General features: G+C 38.7%; 2 protein-coding genes across 2 annotated transcripts; both read right to left on the bottom strand.

Annotated features, from left to right (window-relative positions):
* Positions 1–9,842: 9,842 nt before the first annotated feature.
* Positions 9,843–14,934, bottom strand: LOC143858194 (wax ester synthase/diacylglycerol acyltransferase 4-like). The gene is made up of 4 exons (XM_077368836.1): positions 14,152–14,934; positions 12,242–12,586; positions 10,523–10,660; positions 9,843–10,158 (listed from the first exon to the last, which is right to left on the bottom strand). The coding sequence occupies exons 1-4, from the start codon at positions 14,932–14,934 to the stop codon at positions 9,997–9,999; spliced, it is 1,428 nt and encodes a 475-aa protein (XP_077224951.1). The 3' UTR covers positions 9,843–9,996.
* A 3,011-nt stretch (positions 14,935–17,945) lies between these two features.
* On the bottom strand, positions 17,946–22,823 carry LOC143857890 (wax ester synthase/diacylglycerol acyltransferase 4-like). Its single transcript, XM_077368423.1, has 4 exons — positions 21,873–22,823; positions 20,302–20,646; positions 18,606–18,743; positions 17,946–18,255 (listed from the first exon to the last, which is right to left on the bottom strand). Exons 1-4 carry the CDS (start codon positions 22,656–22,658, stop codon positions 18,094–18,096), a joined length of 1,431 nt encoding a protein of 476 aa, XP_077224538.1. The 5' UTR covers positions 22,659–22,823; the 3' UTR covers positions 17,946–18,093.
* Positions 22,824–23,679: the final 856 nt, after the last annotated feature.

Raw genomic sequence — 23,679 nt, 5'->3', positions numbered from 1 at the left:
ACATTTTTTGGAATAATTGTTTTGGAATAATTGTATGTTTTTTTGGAGTACATGTATGTTTTCTGTAATGGGGTGCTATAATTAATGAGAAATTTTTTTTACGAAGCAAAGGAGCACTTAGAATTGTCAAAACCTGAAAGCGACTGATCATAGAATCTACCTATCAGGTGCTTGGCCAGCATACGAACTACATTATCCAAATTATCATCCAAGAAGATAAGCTTAATACATCATATGTCAGTATATATAAAGCGTCTGAGCAAAAAAGTATCCATCATCATCAGAGAACTTGAAATACTCAAGAGGGGGGGTGAATTGAATTTAACTCAATATTAGGCCTTTTGAAAATTACCTATAAACCCTAATTGGAATTTTTCTTCACTTAATTAAATATTTGGTTAGTGCAAATATAATTGAAAGAACAAAGTGAAATGCCAAGCCAAACAATAATGGAAATGCAAGAGTGAGAAATGACACACCGATATATAGTGGTTCGGCCAACGGCCTACTCCACTCTACTCAAGGTCGCACTTGAGGGATTCCACTATTGGAGACCTCCACGATGCCCGGCTCCGAGGCGGTTACAATTCCAAGGGATATTAAACAAGGATGCCCTTACACCTTTACAAAGACTCTCCTTCTCCGCCGAGTTCTAAGCGGTTGCTCTCTAGGAAATTAAAAACGGAATGTCCTAGCCACCTATACAAGATATGAAAATTGACTAGCTTGGCTTCTTCTTGAAAGCTTGATGCTCTTTGTAGATCCTTGATTGCTCTTCAATGATGGTTGCAAGTGAACGCTCTAGAATCCCAACTCAAATAGATTTGCAAGTTGCAAGGCAAGTTTTGGGAAAAACAAAATCTCAAGCAATAATAGGTTGCAAGTTTTCTTTGATGCTCAAGAATGTTTTCAAATGATCAAGAGAGTGAGAAAAACTTCTCTACATATTGTATTTATAGCCTCTCCAAAGAATATGACCGTTTGGGGGTGGAAATATCAAAATACAAGAATTAATTCGAATCCCAACGGCTATATTCTGAGCTGTCGCAAGGTTCTCGGAGTTCCGAGAAATATTCTCGGAGTTCCGAGACAACGGCCAGAAGAAATAAAATTTCTACTGGACCATTTCTCGGAGTTCCGAGAAATTTTCTCGGAGTTCCGAGAAAATGTCCAGACGCTACTGGACCTTTTCTCGGAGTTCCGAGGGAACTCTCGGAGCTCCGAGAAAAATCTCGGAGTTCCGAGAAGCCTAAAAATCCGCAGTTTTTTGATTTTTATTGCTTGTTTGATTTTTAGCTTTTGGAACTCAACTCCTATGGTTATTTTGGAATGTTTATGAGGGTCCCAACATGTTGGTCCACCACATAACCATTCACTAATCCATTTTAAGTTCTTAAGTGTTCTTTGAAAAACAAATTGAAAACACTTTGAAAACGTTTTGCCTTGACTTGAAAATCTAAAGAGAAAGGATGTACAATGATACCTATGTAGCTTTCAACTTCTCTTTAGTCTTGGTCTTCAATTGATCTTCCATCTTGTGTATGCTTGCTTGAGAGATGAGGTGAGCTTCACTTAGCTCCTTTGACTCTTGTATGGGATATCTCCAAGCATGACCATGTTGTGTGTTGGTTTCTTCAATGATCAATCCTATCTCAAACACAACACTTCAAAGCAAATTGATTAGTATTCAAAAACACAATCAATTATGTTTAGAATCATCAAAACAAGATAGGAGAGTAGACCCTTGGGCTTACAGAACTGAAGCCATCTACTGCTCTGGAGGTGGTGGTGGAGGATATGAGGAACTGGCAGGCTGCTTACCCCACTGACCACCAGAGAGGTACTGGTAATAGGTGGTCCACTGTTCATCAATGTGTGTAGTAAGAGTCTGAAAGCGACTAGCCATCTCCGTGTCAACGTGAGTAGTGAGCGCCTGGAAGCGACTGGCCATCTCCGTGTCAACGTGAGTAGTGAGCGTTTCGAAGTGACCGGTCATCTCCCTGTCAACGTGAGTAGTGAGCTTCTCAAACTGAGAAGCCATGGATAGCTGAAGGGCCTCCTGCATAGCGGTGAAATCCTGATATGCCCGTGGTGCCACAGGTGCCTCAGTATCCTGATCCGCCTCTTCTTCTTCATCTTCTTCTTCTTCTTCTTCCTCTCCTTCTTCTTCTCCTTCTTCGTCTTCTTCTCCAGCTGCAACTTCAACTACTTCTTTGTTTAGAGCCATGCGCCGGAAAGACTTATCATCAAATGGAGCGGTAGGAATGATGGTCGCCTCACTATCCAGAGCAATGCCAAAGTTGCGGAAGATACACGTAAGGAGCATGCCATATGGCAAGGAGGCTCTGGACCGCTTAAGTGTTTGGAACATAAAACGGAAGATGATATAGGGTAGGCAAACCTTGCGGCGCTCAAGAATACAATAGATGAGGTAGGCCTCTAAGGGCCTTAGAGCATCGGTCATGCCTCCGCGAGGGGTGAAGTTGCTGAACATGAAGTTGTGAAGCATCTTAGCTTCAGGAATGAGATGGGAGGCTTTCACTATCATGTTGGATCTATAACTCCGGGTAATCCGACCATACACAGTGTCGTGATCAAGATCATTAAGTGAATTGATCTCATTTCCAGGCCAAAAGTAATGCTCAAAACCATCGGGACTAATATGAAGCATCTCAGCAAGTTCATGATAATTGAGTCGAATCGTTGTTTTCTTGACGTGAGACTCAATTTCGAAGTACGAAGGACTGATTGTGAGATTGGCATAGAAAAGACGTACCAATCTAGGATAGATAAGCTCATCAAGATGAAGAAATTGTGTCCATCCAAGAGCGTCAAACCGAGCTTGAAGGTCGAAGTGTTTGAGGACGTCGGGCTCTATGAAGCTTCCGGTGCGGACACCACGATTAGCCATTTTCGGCCATGCCTTCTTCGCTTGTGCAGAGGAGAAGTAGGAATTTGGAATAAGCTCCGGTTCGGGAGCCGGAGCCGTAGCTTTCTTAGGCCGCTTCCTCGATGGTCCTTCATCGTCCTGGCGTTGGGTAGAACCTCTGATTTGGACATTTTTGGTTCGAGGCATCTTGAGAACAGTTAGGGAATAAGAGAAGTTGTAATGGAGGGTAAAACGGAAGATGGGAAACCTTACATTTCTGAAAATGGAGAAAATGAAAGAAAATGGAAGAGAAATTGATTATAATGGAAGAGATGACGAAGAAAATGAGGAATGTGGAAGAAAAATAAGAGAAAATGGAAGGAGAAGGAGTGTGAATGGAAGAAAATGGACAAAAGGAGGAGGAAATGGAGGAATAGGAAGAGAAATTGGGGGTTTTAGCAGGGATGACGCATTTTATGGGTTTTTGGGTTAAAAACAGGGTTGTGGAGGATGAAGATGATGAATTAGGGTTAGATTTGAAGGGATTGTAAGGGAGAATGGTTAATGGAGTTAGGGTTTGGAAACGGTTTTCAGAGAGAACGGAAAACGAAGGAAAATTAGAAGAGGGAAATGAAAAAAAAATGCACGTTCGAGGGTTTAAAAGCGGTTAGATAAGTGTCGGAATTCTGAGACTATGTCTTGGAATTCCGGATTTTTTTTTTAAAACCGTCAGAGTCGCTGCGGAATTCCGAGACATAATTCTCGGAGTTCCGAACACATAGGTTTAACATTTTCAAAAAATTCGAAGTTTACTGCGGAATTTCCGAGAAAAAATTCTCGGAATTCCGACAATTTTTTTTTTTCCTGCGGAATTCTGACTAAATCTCGGAGTTCCGACCAGTACTAATTTTTTTTTTTTCCTAAGATAAATATCATATGTACCCTAATGTGCTATATTGGATTTGATTGACCGCCTCCTTTATGTCCATTATTTTGGAGCCTTTTCCATCCATCCTATCCCCATGAAAACAAATAAATTGAATTTGTTTCGAATAGTGTATCTCACTGCAAGCAGCATATGTGAACTCATGACCATGCGCAACAATCAAATCCTAATCCAACCAATTATTAGATGCCAAGGTCTTGAAAGTTACATTCGATTTGAACCTGCATTGGAGTTGGAAAATGGAAGAGACTGTCTGATCCTTACACAATGGACAAATTTACACACATTAGAATTTGGAACTGAAGAAATGGAATAAGTGGTCTGACAATCACCATAATACATTACAATTTACAGAGGTTACAATTTCGAAATGATATGTCTCGAGAGCGTCGACCCACCATAAGCACTCGGCCTCACAATCAGCATAACAATCACTATCGCTGCCTTCTAAAAGTGGAACATAAGGTGCCTAACCCTTCAATGGTTCCCTCCGTAACAATCACCTGCAACACCACCGCCACAGCCCCTACAAGTTGACAATCGTGCCACACCGGCCATCTAAAAAATCCTCCAGTAGTTGTCTTCTCATGACCATGATCTCTGCCTGATTGAACTTTGGCGGCACATCACGTGCTAGGCAATCCATCTCCTTCAGCACAAACAACCCACAATCATTGCTACAAAAGAAGAAGACATCATCGACCAAGCTCGTGGAGCGCAAATAAGAGGCACAGTGAATTTAAGTTTCCTAACCCCTGATTCTAATGAAATTTAGTACCTGTTTCTCTGTATGGGCCTCTTGTCAAATTCTTCCACTAGAAACTTACTTACATCCACCTTCCACTTTTCTAAGTATAGCCCCTCGAGGTATCGAACCTATGAAACAATCATTATAGGGTAACAATTTTATATACTTACAAATTTAAGGAAGGAAGGTCAGACTCGAACTCACCAATGGTAGAACCTCTGTCCAGTACTTCACATCTTTCAAGGAGTTGTAGATGTAGAACTTTTCGTCCACCATATCAAGGACCAGAAGAATCCAATGCTGAGGGACATGCACCGGGAAGAGGACTCTTTTTAGGCTATCCGGCGGGCATTGATTCAAGCGCCAAACGTACTTCTCAACGGAGTCGGGGCCGGCGTAGCCCTTGTCAGTTAAACAATCCTACAGAAGCAATACAAGCAAAGTGATTCGTGAGCAAAATACATTCAAAGCTTCCTAAAAAATTATAAAAAGCAAGTTTGGGAATGAAAAACGATTTATTCTTACGTAGAGGTAGGTGCTGATGGAAACACAGGCTCTTTCTCCAGGTTTTCTATTCCGTTCATCCCGGACGTTCAGATACTCGGCGTATACGTTCATAAGCTACGTAAGATAACATATAGATATTAGAGACGAATATCACTAGTGAAAGAAGTCAGTATTACAAAAAATAACCAAAACACTTACCGGAGAAGTTAACCACGCTACGGGGTCGTTAAGAATAACCAAGTCTTCCGCACACATGTACTCATTGTTGATCTCTATGACTCGGTGGCTGCAAAACTCCGGATTGTTTAGCATTTACAAAGGCTAGATAACTATATTACAGAAGAGATTCAATCCAATTTACCTTTTGGGAAGTGCAAGAAGCGGTCCGAGCAACCGATGGTTTTGCGGCTCTGTCACCGTCTGTTTATTGTTCGTCTTCTTACGCCCAATACCTCCAGACGGCGAACTAGTGTATTGAGAGGCTTTCTTCCTTCTTAAACCCAGCTTCACTACTCTCTCAATACTCCAAACTTTCGGACCCATAGGTTTTACTGGAGTGTCGTGGATGGAAATTACTACCGGCTCTATTCCCTCCCGTCGGTCTTGGCTTCCAAACACGACCAACTGCTGGTCGTCCCCTCCATCCGGACCTTCACCTTCAACCACCTCCGGTGTATCCTGGCTGGGAATGATGACCAACTGTCTGTCATCCCCTCCTTTCATCACCTCCCCCCCTCCTTCATCTCCATCCTGGCCTTCAGCCTCCTGGTCCCCTTCAGCCTCCTGGTCCCCTTCAGCCAGCTTCCTCTTCAACTCAGCTACTTCATCTTCCAACTCAGCTACTTCATCTTCAAGTTGTCTTAACCTCCCCACTATGAAATTTAATTCAGCCTTGCTTATAGGCTTCTCTTCTCCATCCACTTTATTCTTTTCCTTATCAGTTTCTTTTTTTGTCCATCTTCTTCTCTTAACAGCTACGTTGCTCTGAAAAACGTAAATGTGAAGTTAATAACATATGAAATATATAGTTATTGAAAATGAACTATAAAGACCGTACCAGTAGACTCAGAGACGCTATCGTTTCTTCCTCTGAAAAGTGAATGTCTTGGAGACGATCCTTGTCTCCAACACCTTTTCTCTTATAAACCTACGAAGATTAAAGGAAATTTAGATAACTTGAATACAATGACCCTATGTAAGCAAGAGAGTGATGTTCCTTACCACTGATATCGGAGTAGAACGTTTTGCGATCAAAACATTGTCGACATCTAAGACATCATCTTCTACGACGGACTGCCGCTGTCCCTCTTCTCGAGGAAGAAGAGGATTGTCGAGATTGTCTACATCATCTGCTACGATGGATAAGAGACTCTCTTCTTCAGGAATAGGTAGTAGGCACTTCAGAACCTGAAATCGAATAGTTAATTTCGGTTAGAATAAGTGAGACCTAGAGGAGTACAGAAGCTTTAGGTCTCACCTCCTTCTTCTTTAGCTTCCTATCACGGATCAGGGTAATGAGGGTTGTCTGCTCCTTCATCCGTGTATCGATCCTCGCGGTCCACTTCAATAGGCGTGGACGCGCATCTGGAACTGAAGGTTCCCACAGGGTAGTATGCTCGAATAGCCACACCTGGAATGAAGACGTACGATGATTAGAGAACAAAAATTTAACTTACATATCGCTTATATGGTACATACTATATGTACTCTTTACCTATAGCAGAATAGCACAACCGTTGATATATCCCATCCCCTTCTTCGAATATGAATCCAATGACTCTATGAGGAAGTCATAGACAGGGTATGCCCAACCAATTCTTCTGATGGTCTCTGCTTCTAAGTAGGGGAAAATGCAAGATTTCGTCTTGTGATCCGTGGAGTCGGCATGTGCAAAAAGCACAGAGCAGCAGAGGAGTAGCAAGACATGTCTGACTGTCGCCTGGATCGATAAAATCTCGTCCGACATAGACTCTGCCCTAATAACCTTCGCAATCTCAGCGAATCTTGCCGTTGGACTGCCAAACCTCCAACCTTCGACCTCTTCTGTCGAATGCCAGTCTATCCTTATTCTCTCCCCTATAAGGCTTAGACCTAATGCTAATGCTACATCCTTAACCTCAAAGGGGACTACGATGCCGCCTACTCTAAATGCCCTGGACTTGGGTATCCAGGATCGCACGAGGGTGGTCAAAATTGCCTTGTGCAATTTTACACCTTCTAGGTTAAGCAAGCCTCCAAATGGGCTTCTACTTAGGATATCAGTATGTACATTCCTCAACTGCAGGGACTGGAAGAAGTCGTAAAACTTGGAGGAGCAGCATCTTGACGTAACATAAGACGGCTGGAAAATAAAGCATTATTAGATATATAGCACATTAGCAGAAATACAACACTTAAAAGAATAACAGGAGGCATTACCATGATTTCACGAGATGATTACTATATGCAAAAGATGAATATGAATCCAAATAATCAGATGTGGACCTGTTCAAACACAATGTGAGGAAACAAATTAACAAATATCCATTTAATTTCTTAGAAGTCTATTAGGGTGTTGAGCAAATCTCTAAGGAGAATTAAACCCCTAATTTATCTATTAAACCACTGTTAACATGAAAAATTAGGGGTTTAAACACCTGATTGCTCGCAAACTCAAACCCAATATAGCAGTGAAATGTCTATTGTATTATTTAATAGCCTAGTAGGGTGCTGACCAAATCACCACGGAGAATAAACCCCTAATTTATCAATTAAATCACTGTTAACATAAAAAAGTAAGGGTTTAAACAACTGATTTGTAACAAATTCAGCCCCTATAGAGCAATGACATGTCCATTCATTTTATTACAAGCCTATTAGGGTGTTGAGCAAATCACTATGGAGAATAAACGCATAATTTCTCAATTAAACCACTAATTTCTCCTAAATTAGGTTTTTAAACCATCAATAGTTAGTTAAAACACCTTATTTATCAATTAAACGACTGATTTCTCACAAATTAGGTGTTTCAACAAATAATTTCTCAGAAATTAGGAGTTTAAACCACCGATTTCTCAGAAATTAGGTGTTTAAACCACTGCTTTCTAACAAATTAGGGGATTATAACCATCAATAGTTACTTAAAATCCCTCATTTAACAATTAAATCACTTAGATTGGTTTAAACCACTGATTTTTCATAACCCTAACTGAGAAAACGACTAAATCACTGACTTATCAAAACCCTAAATGACAAAACCACATAGAGACTGAGAGGGAGAGAGTGACAGTGAAAGAGATGGGTTACCAACCTGTGAGATTTGCCGCTCAGATTTGCCGCTCAGATTTACCTAGAGAGAGATAGAGAGAGGCCGAGAGATAGAGAGAGAGAGATAGAGAGAGAGAGAGCGAGAGAGAGAGAGAGAGAGAGAGAGAGAGACGGAGAGACTTGCCAGAATTTTTCCGTCCGCCGGCGACGGTATTTGCAGCGACAGAGAGAGACAGAGAGAGAGAGTAAACAGTGGTTTAAAGTAAAAAAAAATAAACAGAGTAAAAACAGAGAGAGAGAAAGAGAGTAAAACCGTTTTTTTTTTTTTACTAAGGGTATTTTTGTCACATACGCATCCAAACCAGTCAACATCACTTCTGTTTTGTGATTTAGAAAACACCCCTCTTGAAATGTCATACTCAGTATAAACCCCTTCGATTTGGTCATTTTCCCTTTTCTAAAATAAGGAATTACTCTCTCTCTCTCTCTCTCTCTCACCCATATTGTGGGCCCAATCTCTCACCTGACCAAACATGTTTGGACCATGCATTATTAGTCTCTCTCTCTCTCTCTCTCTCTCTCTCTCGTATAAACAATGGTCCATGCATGATTAGCATTTCCAACTAATAAAGCTTACCTTTAAAAAACAATGATTTGACCACACATATATTATTAGATTACTTAGAGAATATAGGCTTTTTCAAGGGGCCCTCTTCTTAATTAGGGTTTGCCCTATTATTAGATTCTTTATAAAATATGAAGAACATTAAAGGAGTGGACTGCATGTCATCTCTCCTCCCCATAAATTCAAGTATTAATTAATTTCAATGCCCGACAACACCAAATCCCTTACAATATTTAAAAAAGGGAGACAAAGTACTAAAAAATGTAAATAAGGAATGATACATTACAACTGTGTTTCTCTCCTGCATAAGTGAGCCACAAAATATAGCTTCCCACAAAATTGCCTAGCAAATACCATTATTGTTATTCTAGCTTCTCCTTGGAACCAGTAAGAGGAAAAAGATAAATAAAATTAAAAAACTTACCACCTACATCATATTGTTTTAATTAGTAATATGATTAACTACGATAAATTTTGGGGCAGTGATAAATTCACCCCCTCCCATGAGAAATTCACCCCTTGACTGGGTTATTGTTTGGAGAAGATTTTTTGGGGCGCACCCTATCTACTTTAGGGCCCAACAAATGAATGGTTTGGATCACCCAAACAATGCGGGCCCGACCACCATATATAATCTCGTTAGTTAAATGGGTTTTTTTGTTGACTAAAATAGCCCCCAACAAGTTGAGACGTGAAACCTTAGAAGTGTCAACTAACTCTATTTATTCCGCCGGTGGTCCCGTCAAGAATATTGCTACAACTACCGATTATTTTGCCAATGTATTAATCGTCGTTAAAGGATTTGAATTTCAAAATCCAATATTTTCAAATCTCTTAATTCGATGAGCTTTGGCTTGGATTAGGATTTGATTTCAAGCAGATGGATATCAACAATATCAAGTAATAAAAAAAAAACTGAAGGTAAGCTTTCAAACCAGCATGGTTAGACACATGATGTACAAAACTATGAATGATCAACTTACACAATGAACTAGATATCTTAACATACATAAAAAGAAAGACAAGTACAAATGTGTGAACAAAAGAGCATGATTTCAACTAAATTCCATCTCAGTCTTTCCACAAGCCTCTTCATATATCTTCTCAAAGGCTTCTTTCATGCAGGAGATGAGCACTTGGGAGGCTATAAATCCTTTTTCAAGTGTCACCGCCACAGTCAAATTTCCTATGTAACTCACCATAGTTAGACCTAGACTCTGCAAATCAAGATGAAAGAGTTACAAATAAATATAAGTACATCAAAGTGTTTCTCCTAGAAAAATTATATTAAAATTATAAAAACTAAGGATAATAACATCATTATCTTCATTTTGTTGGTAGATAAAGGCTCTTTTTTTCTTTTTCTTTTTCCATTGGAGAGTGCCAATAAGAACCACTTGGCTAACTGTAGTTTTCCTCTCTCTTCACTTGAGGACTTGTTTCTCTATTATGGATAGAATATTTTGGAAAAGTTCTTATATTTTCAAAAATAGATATAATTTAGAAGAAAAATATTTTCTTTATTTCCAAAAATTTCATAAAAATATATCAAAGGATAGATGTAACTGAAATTCAAATTACTTGAGGTACGCCCGCAACCGAGAAGTAGAAATTCTTTATTGGATGGTCTTCCATTGCCATTTTCTCCACTGGACCAGTCAAATTCGAGATGGTAGTACTGGAATTTTTTATGGTTGAATGTACATATCGAGAAGCTGCCTGCATTGACAAAGAATTCTTTTTTTCTTTATCTAATTATGAAAATTGTTATTAGGAGCGACTTAATTACACTAAATTTCAAGTATACACAACAAAAATAAAATGACAGTGTCATAAATTTCAGTATTGTTTTGAGCTGATAATGAAATGTCTTTCTATTCCCAATTAGAAATTCAAGGATTATATAATACTCCAAATATAATAAGAGGAATTCTAAACTCACAGGAGCTCTTGTAGAAAAAGCCTACAAGGGGGGCACTATTGCTAGGCAATTTCCCGAAAAGCCATTTCAGGCTGACTTTTTCATGGGAGACACCCACACATGCTCACTTTTTAACAGTTTTTGTCTTATTCTTTTAATTAATATGAGGTGGTTGTTCTCTTTTGCAAACGTCGGCCGGGAAATGGCTTTCCGGGAAATTGCTTGGCAAATCCCAAATTATGAAAGGCCCACAAACTTTAACTATTTAAAAAATATTTCCAAACTGTGTCCAAGTTCAAAACCGAATTTTATTTTTTTAAAAAGCCCCGTTTAATCAGTTCTAAAAATTATGATATTTTGCCCAAAAATTCAGTCGTAAATGTTTTTCATTTTTGAAAAAATTACAAATTTCATCAAATAGGAAAATAATTTTTAGAAAAATATTTAGCTTCTAGAGTTACTTACGGGCTTTTTGTAAAATAATAATAATAATAATCTTTAACGTATAATATTAATTCGAGTGGTATTTAGGGACTTATTGGAAATATCTTTTTTTTCTTAGAATTTTCAACTTATTGGCTAAATCATGGTTTTCAATTGTTTAATACAATATATTTTATAGACTAGGGGTGCAAGTTTGGCCCTGTCAGCCCTGACCCGCCCTGATCCCGAACAGGGTGATCAGAGCTGGATTTTCTAACCCTGAGGGTGGGTAAGGGTTCATTTTTTTTTTTACCCTGACTCAGGTCGGGCGGGTTTTGGGTTAATGCCTCGGGTACCCTGACCCGGCCCGACCCTGAGTTTTCTATTATAGAATTGAACCATCTGTGCATGTTTCTTTTGCTAATGTTTTCTATTATCTTGGATTGATGTTTCTTTGGATTATTATTATTAATTGTCTCTGTTGCCCGCATGTTGTTAAATTCATATTGTCTTATTTTGTTCCCTTTCTCTGTTTATTGATCATTTTGTTCCATATGATAAGTGGTTGCTTTATTTTTGGCACTTTTAACAGGTATTTGCACTAGGGTCAATTAGGGCCGGGCCGGCCTGGCCCTGCCCAATCAGGGCCAATCAGGGTGGGGCAAGGGCCAGCACAATACCCTGTAGGGCCGGTAATGGGTTGAGGTTTTCCGGCCCTGACTCAGGGTCAGGGCCAAGATAATGGGATCCAGGGTTGGGCTATGGTTTTGAAAAACCCGACCCTGTTGCAGCCCTATTATAGACCATGGCCATGGATTTAGGTACAAATTCACCCCCCCCCCCCCCTAAAAAAACAAAAAAAAAACACACACACACCCCAATAATAATAATATAATGAAAAACTCAAGAGTTTTCATGATTTTTAGGGATTACAAGTAATTAAATAGCCTACATACCTCTCTCCCTCTGATCTTCCACATCAATTGGAGTAGTTTGCCAGTGAGATGCAAGGCCATTGAATTTTTCTTTCTCCTTACCATTTTCTTTGCTGTGAAGACAAAGGCTAAAGGATTTTCTTTTTCTACATCACTACATGAAGGGATTGACACTTGCAGAAAGGTAAAATGATTACCCCATGTATTTGCAGTTAACATATCTTGGACATTTTGATACCCATTCAGCATTCTTGTATTTAACAGTACCAGTGATGTTAGACGCTTTCCTCTTGAAATCTGATCCATCCTTTGCATGTATAGTTGGATTCCATAAAATGTTACCCCAGTGATTACATCATTGACAGTCTGCATTAGAAAAACCATTGTAGAAATTAGCATTCACTGATTCCTCTGTAACAACCATCTTCACTAACATGTTTTCTTCATCCATTTTTAGAACAATATTTTTACTGCAAATAGCAATCTATATTGTTTAAATTTCCCTATAGCTATTAAATATCTTATAAATATGAATTTCTTTGTAGCTACTAATATTTTATGATTTTGAATTTCTGTTTACAAAAATTAAATATCTTTATAGCTATTAAACATCTTGCATAACAAACAGCTATATATATATATATATATATATAGAAAACGGTTCCTACACATATGTGTAGATAAGTTATCTACACACTAGCTTAAAATAGAGTGGGGGCCACATTATTTGGGTGATCCAAACCATTCATTTTTAAGGCCCTCACATAAATATGGTGTCCACAAAAAATCAAATCCATTGGATCATCCTAACCATTCGAACTGTGGAGGCAAAAAATGGACTAATTTGTGAAGGTTTAAAGACATCCATTTTACCTCCACAAATCGTAGGGTTGGGATGATCCTATGGATCTGATTTTTTGTAGACACCCTATCTATGTGAGGGCCTTTAAAATGGATGGCTTGGATCACCCAAACAATGTGGGCCCCCACTGTATTTTAAGCTAGTGTGTAGAGAACTCTCTACACATATGTGTAGGAACCGTTTTCTCATATATATATATATATATATATATATATATATATATATATAGAGAGAGAGAGAGAGAGAGAGAGAGAGGAGATGAAGTATGTGCAGCTGCACATATAAGCTATCTCTGCATGGCTGCACAAACCATAGTTGGGGCCATATTTTTTGGGGGATCCAAAGCATTCATTTGGAAGGCCTTTCCATGGATAGGGTGTGTACCAAAAATCAGCCCTATAGGATCATCCTAACCCAATCAAAGTTGGAGGGGAAATGGACAGACATTGTTTCTGCTCATTTTTTCCCTCCACAAATGGCAATGTTAGGATGATCCTAAAGGGGGGATTTTTTGTACACACCCTATCCATGGAAGGGCCTTCCAAATGAATGCTTTGGATCCCCCAAAAAATGTGGCCCCCCACTATGGTTTGTGCAGCCATGCACAAATAGCTTATCTGTTCTGCTACACATACTTCATTTCATCATATGTGTGTGTGCGTGCGCGAGTGTATTCGGAAAGTAGCCTTGTTTCCCACCACCGCAGTGTGGCAGCTGCAAAGAGGAGAGAGAGAGAGAGAGAGAGAGAGAGAGAGAGAGAGAGAGAGAGAGAGAGAGAGTTTTCTCCTTGGCATTTTCTCTTTGGTTATTTCTCCATATTTCTCTTATGTAAGATCTTGGTTGAGACGAAAGATGACCGAACCATGTAAAATCTCGGTGTTCATCTTATGGTTTGTATTTATTTTCTACTTTTCTGTTTATCCGTGCATGAGATCAGAGTTGCCTGACGGATTTTCTCAACAATATGTATAGCTTACCATGAGGAATTTTTGAATCATATTTTCGATTGATATGACTGAAATTAGATTGGTTAAAAACAAAAAAGAGAACGTTTGTAAAGAAAACTTACTCCTCCAACCTTGGACTTGACTTGCCGGATACGGTTGAGAGAGAATGAGACGGTAGAGATTGAAATTGGTTGAAACTCTACTCCGGGCATTCCCGATCTGATTGCACTCAGATCATCTTCTACAATTGTGCTCCGCAATACACTCCAAGTAAAATCATAAGTTGTGTTCCAACACCCAGAAATTTTTTTATATAAATTCTTGAATATTCTTGTCCCTCTGTGTGAATTCGATGATTTGGAAGAAGGAAAAGTGAGGAAGAGATGGATCATCAGCTCTTTAAGACAAGAAAACAAAGCACCCATGAGTGAAAATCCATCCCCTAGTGCATGGTGCAGCTTAAATACTATAGTCCCAGCTGCATTGCTTGTTGGGTACATTATCATGTGGAACTCCCAAAGAGGCCTACTCTGTGGAAGCCGGTCCATGGCGATCGTTGCTAAGTATTCATGCCAGTATTCATCATATTGATCGGGCGATAAGCCTTTGGGAAAAATTGGGACTTTAATGTGATCTTCGAGTTCAATTTTGACTCTTTTCCATTGTTGTGCACCATTGTGTCCTTTAACTAGAATGGATGAGAAGCGAATGTTGATAGGTAAGAACTTGTTCCTGAGCTCTGTCACAGCTGGAAAATCATCAATTGGTATCTCAGATTCGAAGACCCCAAGAATGCTTAGGGAGAGGACAGAACTGTTTACGTATTCTGTCGCCGGGTTCACTGGTTGAAATGCTTCCTCTTCCTCTTCTGCAACTACTACTAGTTTTGGTTGGGTTGAAGCCATTGATACTGTTTTCTCAAACTAACTCTTCTGTGTTTTTCCTTTTAAGTAATGTAATATGCTCCTGGGCCCGTTCTCTTCCTCTTTTTCGGTTTGTTTCTGCTTTTGACCTCTGGGAAGGATGGTCAACCATCTGTATGGAATCGGTTAGCAAAGTGAAAAGTCGCCCCTCCTGGTCTCCTCCTCCGCCGCGGTCCCTGAAGCTTAACTTTGACGGTTCCTCTATCGGCAACCCAGGAGCGGCAGGAGTGGGGGGGTTATGTCGGAATCACAAAGGGGAAGTCATTTGGGCCTACTCGGGGCCTATTGGATTTGCATATTCGACCGAGGCGGAGGTTAGAGCCGTTCACAGTGGGATTCTCTCCATGCCTCGTTTGGAATGCGACCGACTTATAGTCGAAGGGGACTCCGTAAATGTTATTCGCTGGCTTTCGGGAGCCGCTTTTCCCCCATGGCGACTTATGCCTTTCTTTGAGGGGATAGAGGATAGATCTAAGGGCTTCTCCATGGTTTTTCGTCATGTCCGGAGAACAGCCAATGCGGAAGCCAACTCCCTGGCTAAGAGCGGTGTTTCTCGGGCCGAGTTTGAGTGCTTTGACTATCTCCCTCCTTGACTTCTTGTATTGATATTTTTCTACTATCTTTATTCCTTCAGAACCATCTTGGTTCTGGTTCTGCTTATTCATCTATATATACATATTCTGTTGCCTTCTTAAAAAAAAAAAATGTTTGGTCAATATATATACTCGGTATCTTGAATGGATTGAAATAGTTGGGTTGTGGGTACTGGGTAGTACTGGTGGACTTCATTTCTTCATGTTGTGAATGTTTCTCATTATGACAATCACAAGACGAAGAGAAGAAGCAGTCACATATTGAAAGGCGTTGTTTAGAGTAGTCAAAATCAAACCCTAGTGGACTTCATTTCTTCAGGCTGTGAATGGCTTTTCATCATAACAATGACAACAATAAGAGAAGAAAGCAGTCGGGGTACAAATTGAAAATGGTTCTTACCAAGTTTCTACTATTAGCTGCAACTTTCTTCTAATAGTGTATGTACATCCTAAGTTTTTATATGTTGTTCACCCGATCGCGATTGCTCACCTAATTACCCACACCAATGCACAAACACGACATAACTTGACGTACATCACATCACCACATTATAAAGCATCTATATCAACAAAACAACAGGGAAGGTTTTTTCCATCCCAACAGAGGGGTTTACTTGTAGCTGATGCCTAAGCTATTGGTTATTCCCATGCATGGCCTTGGGTGGAGAATGTGGGGCCCAACCCATCAAAATATGAGGTAAAATGGTGGGGCCCAACTGAAGTTGGCGGGATCCACCTGTCAAAACATAATGGAAAATGATGGGCCCCACCATATTCATGTTTTTGTGTGGAGATAGTGGGTCCTACCATATCAAAACATGAGTTGTAAAATGGTAGGTCCCACTCATACCGTTAAAGTATAAAAGATTAAATACTGTCTTTCTCTGTTAGCTTAAGCTTTTGGAGAAATTGGTAAGTTTCCACATGGTTTCAGAGCCAAAGGTCTCGAGTTCAAACCTCCTTGTTATAAAAAATCCACATGCAATGGTTTAGTTTAGTATTTTGGTTTACGGGCGATTGCGTGCATCCATAGGGAATAGTCCCGCCCTAAGAATTGGGGTGGGGATACCCTATGTCATCACAAATAAAAGTTTAGTTTAGTATTTATATTAAGTTTCTATATGGCATATTTTGAGCCCTTTGAGTCTTTTTTAAGAAGTCATTTTAAGAAACTAAAGCCAAATGAGAAGTTATAAGTGTTTTAGTAGTTTCTTTATATTTTTAGTAAATTTACTAAAAATCTGTTGAAAAGTGAGTCTATGTGGCTGCTCTCTCATGCAGCAGCCGGCCCGCGGAATGCCTTTTGTCATGGTCCCTAGCAAATTCCTAAATTACTGTTTTAGATGTATAGGATTCATTTATATTGCAATGTAACCAAAACAAGCTTAAATTTTCATTAGAATACAATACCATTTTCCTTAATTTCCTTGAGAGAGAGAGACCCTTTAGACACAAGGAAGTGAGAGAGAGAGAGAGAGTCCCTCTAGGCACAAGGAAAATCAGTGCGGGAAGAAGATGGGTCCCACTAGTATCAAACAACTGAAACTTCCAAAACCTTTTTCTTCAGGTTTGAATTATATGCCTGTACTTTTCTAAAATAAGGAATTACTCTCTGTCTCTCTCTCTCTCACCCATATTGTGGGCCCAATCTCTCACCTACTAAACATGTTTGGACCATGCATTATTAGTCTCTCTCTCTCTCTCTTATAAACAATGGTCCATGCATGATTAGCATTTCCAACTAATAAAGCTTACCTTCAAAAAACAATGATTTGACCACACATATATTATTAGATTACTTAGAGAATATAGGCTTTTCCAAGGAGCCCTCTTCTTAATTAGGGTTCGCCCTATTATTAGATTCTTTATAAAATATGAAGAACATTAAAGGAGTGGACTGCATGTCATCTCTCCTCCCCATTAATTCAAGTATTAATTAATTTCAATGCCCGACACCACCAAATCCCTTACAATATTAAGAAAAGGGAGACAAAGTCCTAAAAAATGTAAATAAGGAATGATACATTACAACACCTGGAAATTTTTAAATACTAGGATTAGGTTGAAAAATCTGCCTAGCAAATCTGTGTTTTTTTTTTTTTGGGGAGGTGGCTGTTCTCTCCTGCATAAGTGAGCCACAAAATGGCTTCCCACAAAATTGCCTAGCAAATCCCATTATTGTTATTCTAGCTTCTCCTTGGAACCAGTAAGAGGAAAAAGATAAATAAAATTAAAAAACTGAAGGTAAGCTTTCAAACCAGCATGGTTAGACACATGATGTACAAAACTATGCATGATCAACTTACACAAAGAACTAAATATCTTAACATACATAAAAAGAAAGACGAGTACAAATGTGTGAAGAAAAGAGCAATACTGAAGATAGGAAATAAAAAAGACTAAAAAAGCATGATTGGAGAATATTCCTAATATATTGCTTGTCCCCCTTTCATGACAATTTATTTAGGTTGTTTTGATCCTTTAGGATTCGGGTACATGACATAAGTTATTGTATGATAGCTGAGGAATTTAGCTCAAGTGTGAGATTTCAACTAAATTCCATCTCAGTCTTTCCACAAGCCTCTTCATATATCTTCTCAAAGGCTTCTTTCATGCAGGAGATGAGCACTTGGGAGGCTATAAATCCTTTTTCTACTGTCACAGCCACAGTCAAATTTCCTATGTAACTCACCATAGTTAGAGATAGACTCTGCAAATCAAGATGAAAGAGTTAGAAATAAATATAAGTACATCAAAGTGTTTCTCCTAGAAAAATTATATTAAAATTATAAAAACTAAGGATAATAACACCATTATCTTCATTTTGTTGGTAGATAAAGGCTTCTTTTCTTTTTTTTTCCATTGGAAAGTGCCAATAAGAACCACTTGGCTAACTGTAGTTTTCCTCTCTCTTCACTTGAGGACTTGTTTCTCTATTATGGATAGAATATTTTGGAAAAGTTCAAAAATAGATATAATTTAGAAGAAAAATATTTTCATTATTTCCAAAAATTTCATAAAAATATATCAAAGGATAGATGTAACTGAAATTCAAATTACTTGAGGTACGCCCGCAACCGAGAAGTAGAAATTCTTTATTGGATGGTCTTCCATTGCCATTTTCTCCACTGGACCAATCAAATTCGAGATGGCAGTACTGGAATTTTTTATGGTTGAATGTACATATCGAGAAGCTGCCTGCATTGACAAAGAATTCTTTTTTTCTTTATCTAATTATGAAAATTGTTATTAGGAGCGACTTAATTACACTAAATTTCAAGTATACACAACAAAAATAAAATTACAGTCATAAATTTCAGTATTGTTTTGAGCTGATAATGACATGTCTTTCTATTCCCAATTAGAAATTCAAGGATTATATAATACTCCAAATATAATCAGAGGAATTCTAAACTCACAGGAGCTCCTGTAGAAAAAGGCTAAAGGGGGGCACTATTGCTAGGCAATTTCCCGAAAAGCCATTTCAGGCTGACTTTTTAATGGGAGACACCCACACATGCTTACTTTTTAACAGTTTTTGTCTTATTCTTTTAATTAATATGAGGTGGTTGTTCTCTTTTGCAAACGTCGGCCGGGAAATGGCTTTCCGGGAAATTGCTTGGCAAATCCCAAATTATGAAAGGCCCACAAACTTTAACTATTTAAAAAATGTTTCCAAACTGTGTCCAAGTTCAAAACCGAATTTTATTTTTAAAAAAAAGCACCGTTTAATCAGTTCTAAAAATTATGATATTTTGCCCAAAAAATTCAGTCGTAAATGTTTTTCATTTTTGAAAAAATTACAAATTTCATCAAATAGGAAAATAATTTTTAGAAATATATTTAGCTTCTAGAGTTACTTACGGGCTTTTTGTAAAATAATAATAATAATAATCTTTAAAGTATAATATTAATTCGAGTGGTATTTAGGGACTTATTGGAAATATCTTTTTTTTCTTAGAATTTTCAACTTATTGGCTAAATCATGGTTTTCAATTGTTTAATACAATATATTTTATAGACTAGGGGTGCAAGTTTGGCCCTGTCAGCCCTGACCCGCCCTGAGCCCGAACAGGGTGATCAGGGCTGGATTTTCTAACCCTGAGGGTGGGTCAGGGTTCTTTTTTTTTTTACCCTGACTCAGGTCGGGCGGGTTTTGGGTTAATGCCTCGGGTACCCTGACCCGGTCCTACCCTGAGTTTTCTATTATAGAATCGAACCATCTGTGCATGTTTCTTTTGCTAATGTTTTCTATTATTTTGGATTGATGTTTCTTTAGATTATTATTATTAATTGTCTCTGTTGCCCGCATGTTGTTAAATTCATATTGTCTTATTTTGTTCCCTTTCTCTGTTTATTGATCATTTTGTTCCATATGATAAGTGGTTGCTTTATTTTTGGCACTCTTAACAGGTATTTGCACTAGGGTCAATTAGGGCCGGGCCAGCTTGGCCCTGCCCAATCAGGGTGGGGCAAGGGCTAGCACAATACCCTGTAGGGCGGGTAATGGGCTGAGGTTTTCCGGCTCTGACTCAGCGTCAGGGCCGAGATAAAATGATCCAAGGTTGGGCTAGGGTTTTGAAAAACCCGACCCTGTTGCAGCCCTATTATAGACCATGAATTTAGGTACAAATTCCTTCCCCCCCCCCTCCCAAAAAAAAAACACACACACACACACCAATAATAATAATATAATGAAAAACTCAAGAGTTTTCATGATTTTTAGGGATTACAAGTAATTAAATAGCCTACATACCTCTCTCCCTCTGATCTTCCACATCAATTGGAGTAGTTTGCCAGTGAGATACACGACCATTGAATTTTTCTTTCTCCTTACCATTTTCTTTGCTCTGAAGACAAAGGCTAAAGGATTTTCTTTTTCTACATCACTACATGAAGGGATTGACACTTGCAGAAAGGTAAAATGATTACCCCATGAATTTGCAGTTAACATATCTTGGACATTTTGATACCCATTTAGCATTCTTGTATTTAACAGTACCAGTGATGTTAGACGCTTTCCTCTTGAAATCTGATTCATCCTTTGCATGTATAGTTGGATTCCATAAAATGTTACCCCAGTGATTACATCATTGACAGTCTGCATTAGAAAAACCATTGTAGAAATTAGCATTCACTGATTCCTCTGTAACAATCATCTTCACTAACATGTTTTCTTCATCCATTTTTAGAACAATATTTTTACTGCAAATAGCAATCTATATTGTATAAATTTCCCTATAGCTATTAAATATCTTATAAATATGAATTTCTTTGTAGCTACTAATATTTTATGATTTTGAATTTCTGTTATAAAAATTAAATATCTTATACAGGTAAATATCTTTATAGCTATTAAACATCTTGCATAACAAACAGCTATATATAAATATATATATATATATATATATATATATATATATATATATATATAGAGAGAGAGAGAGAGAGAGAGAGATTAAACATCTTGCATAACAAACAGCTATATATATATATATATATATATATATATATATATAGAGAGAGAGAGAGAGAGAGAGAGAGAGAGTATGTGCAGCTGCACATATAAGCTATCTCTGCATGGCTGCACAAACCATAGTTGGGGCCATATTTTTTGGGGGATCCAAAGCATTCATTTGGAAGGCATTTCCATGGATAGGGTGTGCACCAAAAATCAGCCCTATAGGATCTTCCTAACCCAATCAAAATTGGAGGGGAAATGGACAGACATTGTTTCTGCCCATTTTTTCCCTCCACAAATGGCAGTGTTAGGATGATCCTAAAGGAGTGATTTTTTGTACACACTCTATCCATGGAAGGGCGTTCCAAATGAATGCTTTGGATCTCCCAAAAAATGTGGCCCCCCACTATGGTTTGTGCAGCCATGCACAAATAGCTTATCTGTGCAGCTACACATATTTCATTTCATCATATGTGTGTGCGTGCGCGCGCGAGTGTATTCGGAAAGTAGCCTTGTTTCCCACCACCGCAGTGTGGCAGCTGCAAAGAGGAGAGAGAGAGAGAGAGAGAGAAAGAGAGAGTTTTCTCCTTGGCATTTTCTGGTTATTTCTCCATATTTCTCTTATGTAAGATCTTGGTTGAGACGAAAGAGGATCGAACCATGTAAAATCTCGGTGTTCATCTTATGCTTTGTATTTATTTTCTACTTTTCTGTTTATCCGTGCATGAGATCAGAGTTGCCAAACGGATTTTCTCAACAATATGTATAGCTTACCATGAGGAATTTTTGAATCATATTTTGGATTGATATGACTGAAATTAGATTGTTAAAAAACAAAAAAGAGAACGTTTGTAAAGAAAACTTACTCCTCCAACCTTGGACTTGACTTGCCGGATACGGTTGAGAGAGAATGTGACGGTAGAGATTGAAATTGGTTGAAACTCTACTCCGGGCATTCCCGATCTGATTGCACTCAGATCATCTTCTACAATTGTGCTCCGCAATACACTCCAAGTAAAATCATAAGTTGTGTTCCAACACCCAGAAAAAATTTTATATAAATTCTTGAAAATTCTTGTCCCTCTCTGTGATGTCGATGATTTGGAAGAAGGAAAAGTGAGAGGAAGAGATGGATCATCAGCTCTTGTAAGACAAGAAAACAAAGCACCCATGAGTGAAAATCCATCCCCTAGTGCATGGTGCAGCTTAAATACTATAGTCCCAGCTGCATTGCTTGTTGGGTACATTATCATGTGGAATTCCCAAAGAGGCCTACTCTGTGGAAGCCGGTCCATGGCGATCGTTGCTAAGTATTCATGCAAGTATTCATCATATTGATCGGGCGATAAGCCTTTGGGGAAAATTGGGACTTTAATGTGATCTTCGAGTTCAATTTTGACTCTTTTCCATTGTTGTGCACCATTGTGTCCTTTAACTAGAATGGATGAGAAGCGAATGTTGATAGGTAAGAACTTGTTCCTGAGCGCTGTCACAGCTGGAAAATCATCAATTGGGATCTCAGATTCGAAGACCCCAAGAATGCTTAGGGAGAGGACAGAACTGTTTACGTATTCTGTCGCCGGGCTCACTGGTTGAAATGCTTCTTCTTCCTCTTCTGCAACTACTACTAGTTTTGGTTGGGTTGAAGCCATTGATACTGTTTTCTCAAACTAACTCTTCTGTGTTTCTCCTTTTAAGTAATGTCATATGTTTGGTCAATATATATACTCGGTATCTTGAATGGATTGAAATAGTTGTAGCTGATGCCTATATCAACAAAACAACAGCGAAGGTTTTTTCCATCCCAACAGAGGGGTTTACATGTAGCTGATGCCTAGCTATTGGTTATTCTCATGCATGGGGTTGGGTGGAGAATGTGGGGCCCAACCCATCAAAATATGAGGTAAAATGGTGGGGCCCACCTGAAGTTGGCGGGATCCACCGGTCAAAACATAATGGAAAATCATGGGCCCCACCATATTCATGTTTTTGTGTGGGGATAGTCGGGCCTACCATATCAAAACATGAGTTGTAAAATGGTAGGTCCCACTCATACTGTTAAAGTATAAAAGATTAAATACTGTCTTTCTCCATTAGCTTAAGCTTTTGGAGACATTAGTACATGATTTCAGAGTCAAAGGTCTCGAGTTCAAACCTCCTTGGTCAACCCAAGAAGTGGGGCCACATGTGCTACGTGTTTGCCGAGTAGGTCGCATGTGAGGGGAGTGTTAAAGTATAAAAGATTAAATATTGCCTTTCTCCGATAGCTTAAGCTTTTGGAGACATTGGTAAGTTTCCACACGTACTAATACACATATGGGTGTAAAATGATGGGCCCTGTACTCCTACGCATCAGGTGTAACAAACATATACTATAGAAAAAATTCCAGTAACAACTATCCATGTAAAAAACATTTCGGTAGATACACGTGGAAAAGTCATTAATTAATTTCGGTAGATCTACATGGAAAAGTCGTATTAATTTATTGTTTACAATGCAAGCCATCTACCTTCTTTTCTTGCTACCAGACATGCTGTGAACGATTGGAAATGAAAGGGTTTGATATTGACTACTATAATCTCAACGACAAGAAATAAATGCTTTTGGCTACGGCTCATTGCCGTCACCGTCACCTTTACAATATTACCGCCACCACATATCTTTTGGGCGAC

Source organism: Tasmannia lanceolata, unplaced genomic scaffold (genome assembly GCF_043159265.1).
Source record: "Tasmannia lanceolata isolate RefF3 unplaced genomic scaffold, GAP_Taslan_0.1 ptg000025l, whole genome shotgun sequence".
NCBI lineage: Eukaryota > Viridiplantae > Streptophyta > Magnoliopsida > Canellales > Winteraceae > Tasmannia > Tasmannia lanceolata.
Note: the sequence above shows the minus strand (reverse complement) of the source record. Positions and strands in the feature narration are given on the sequence as shown.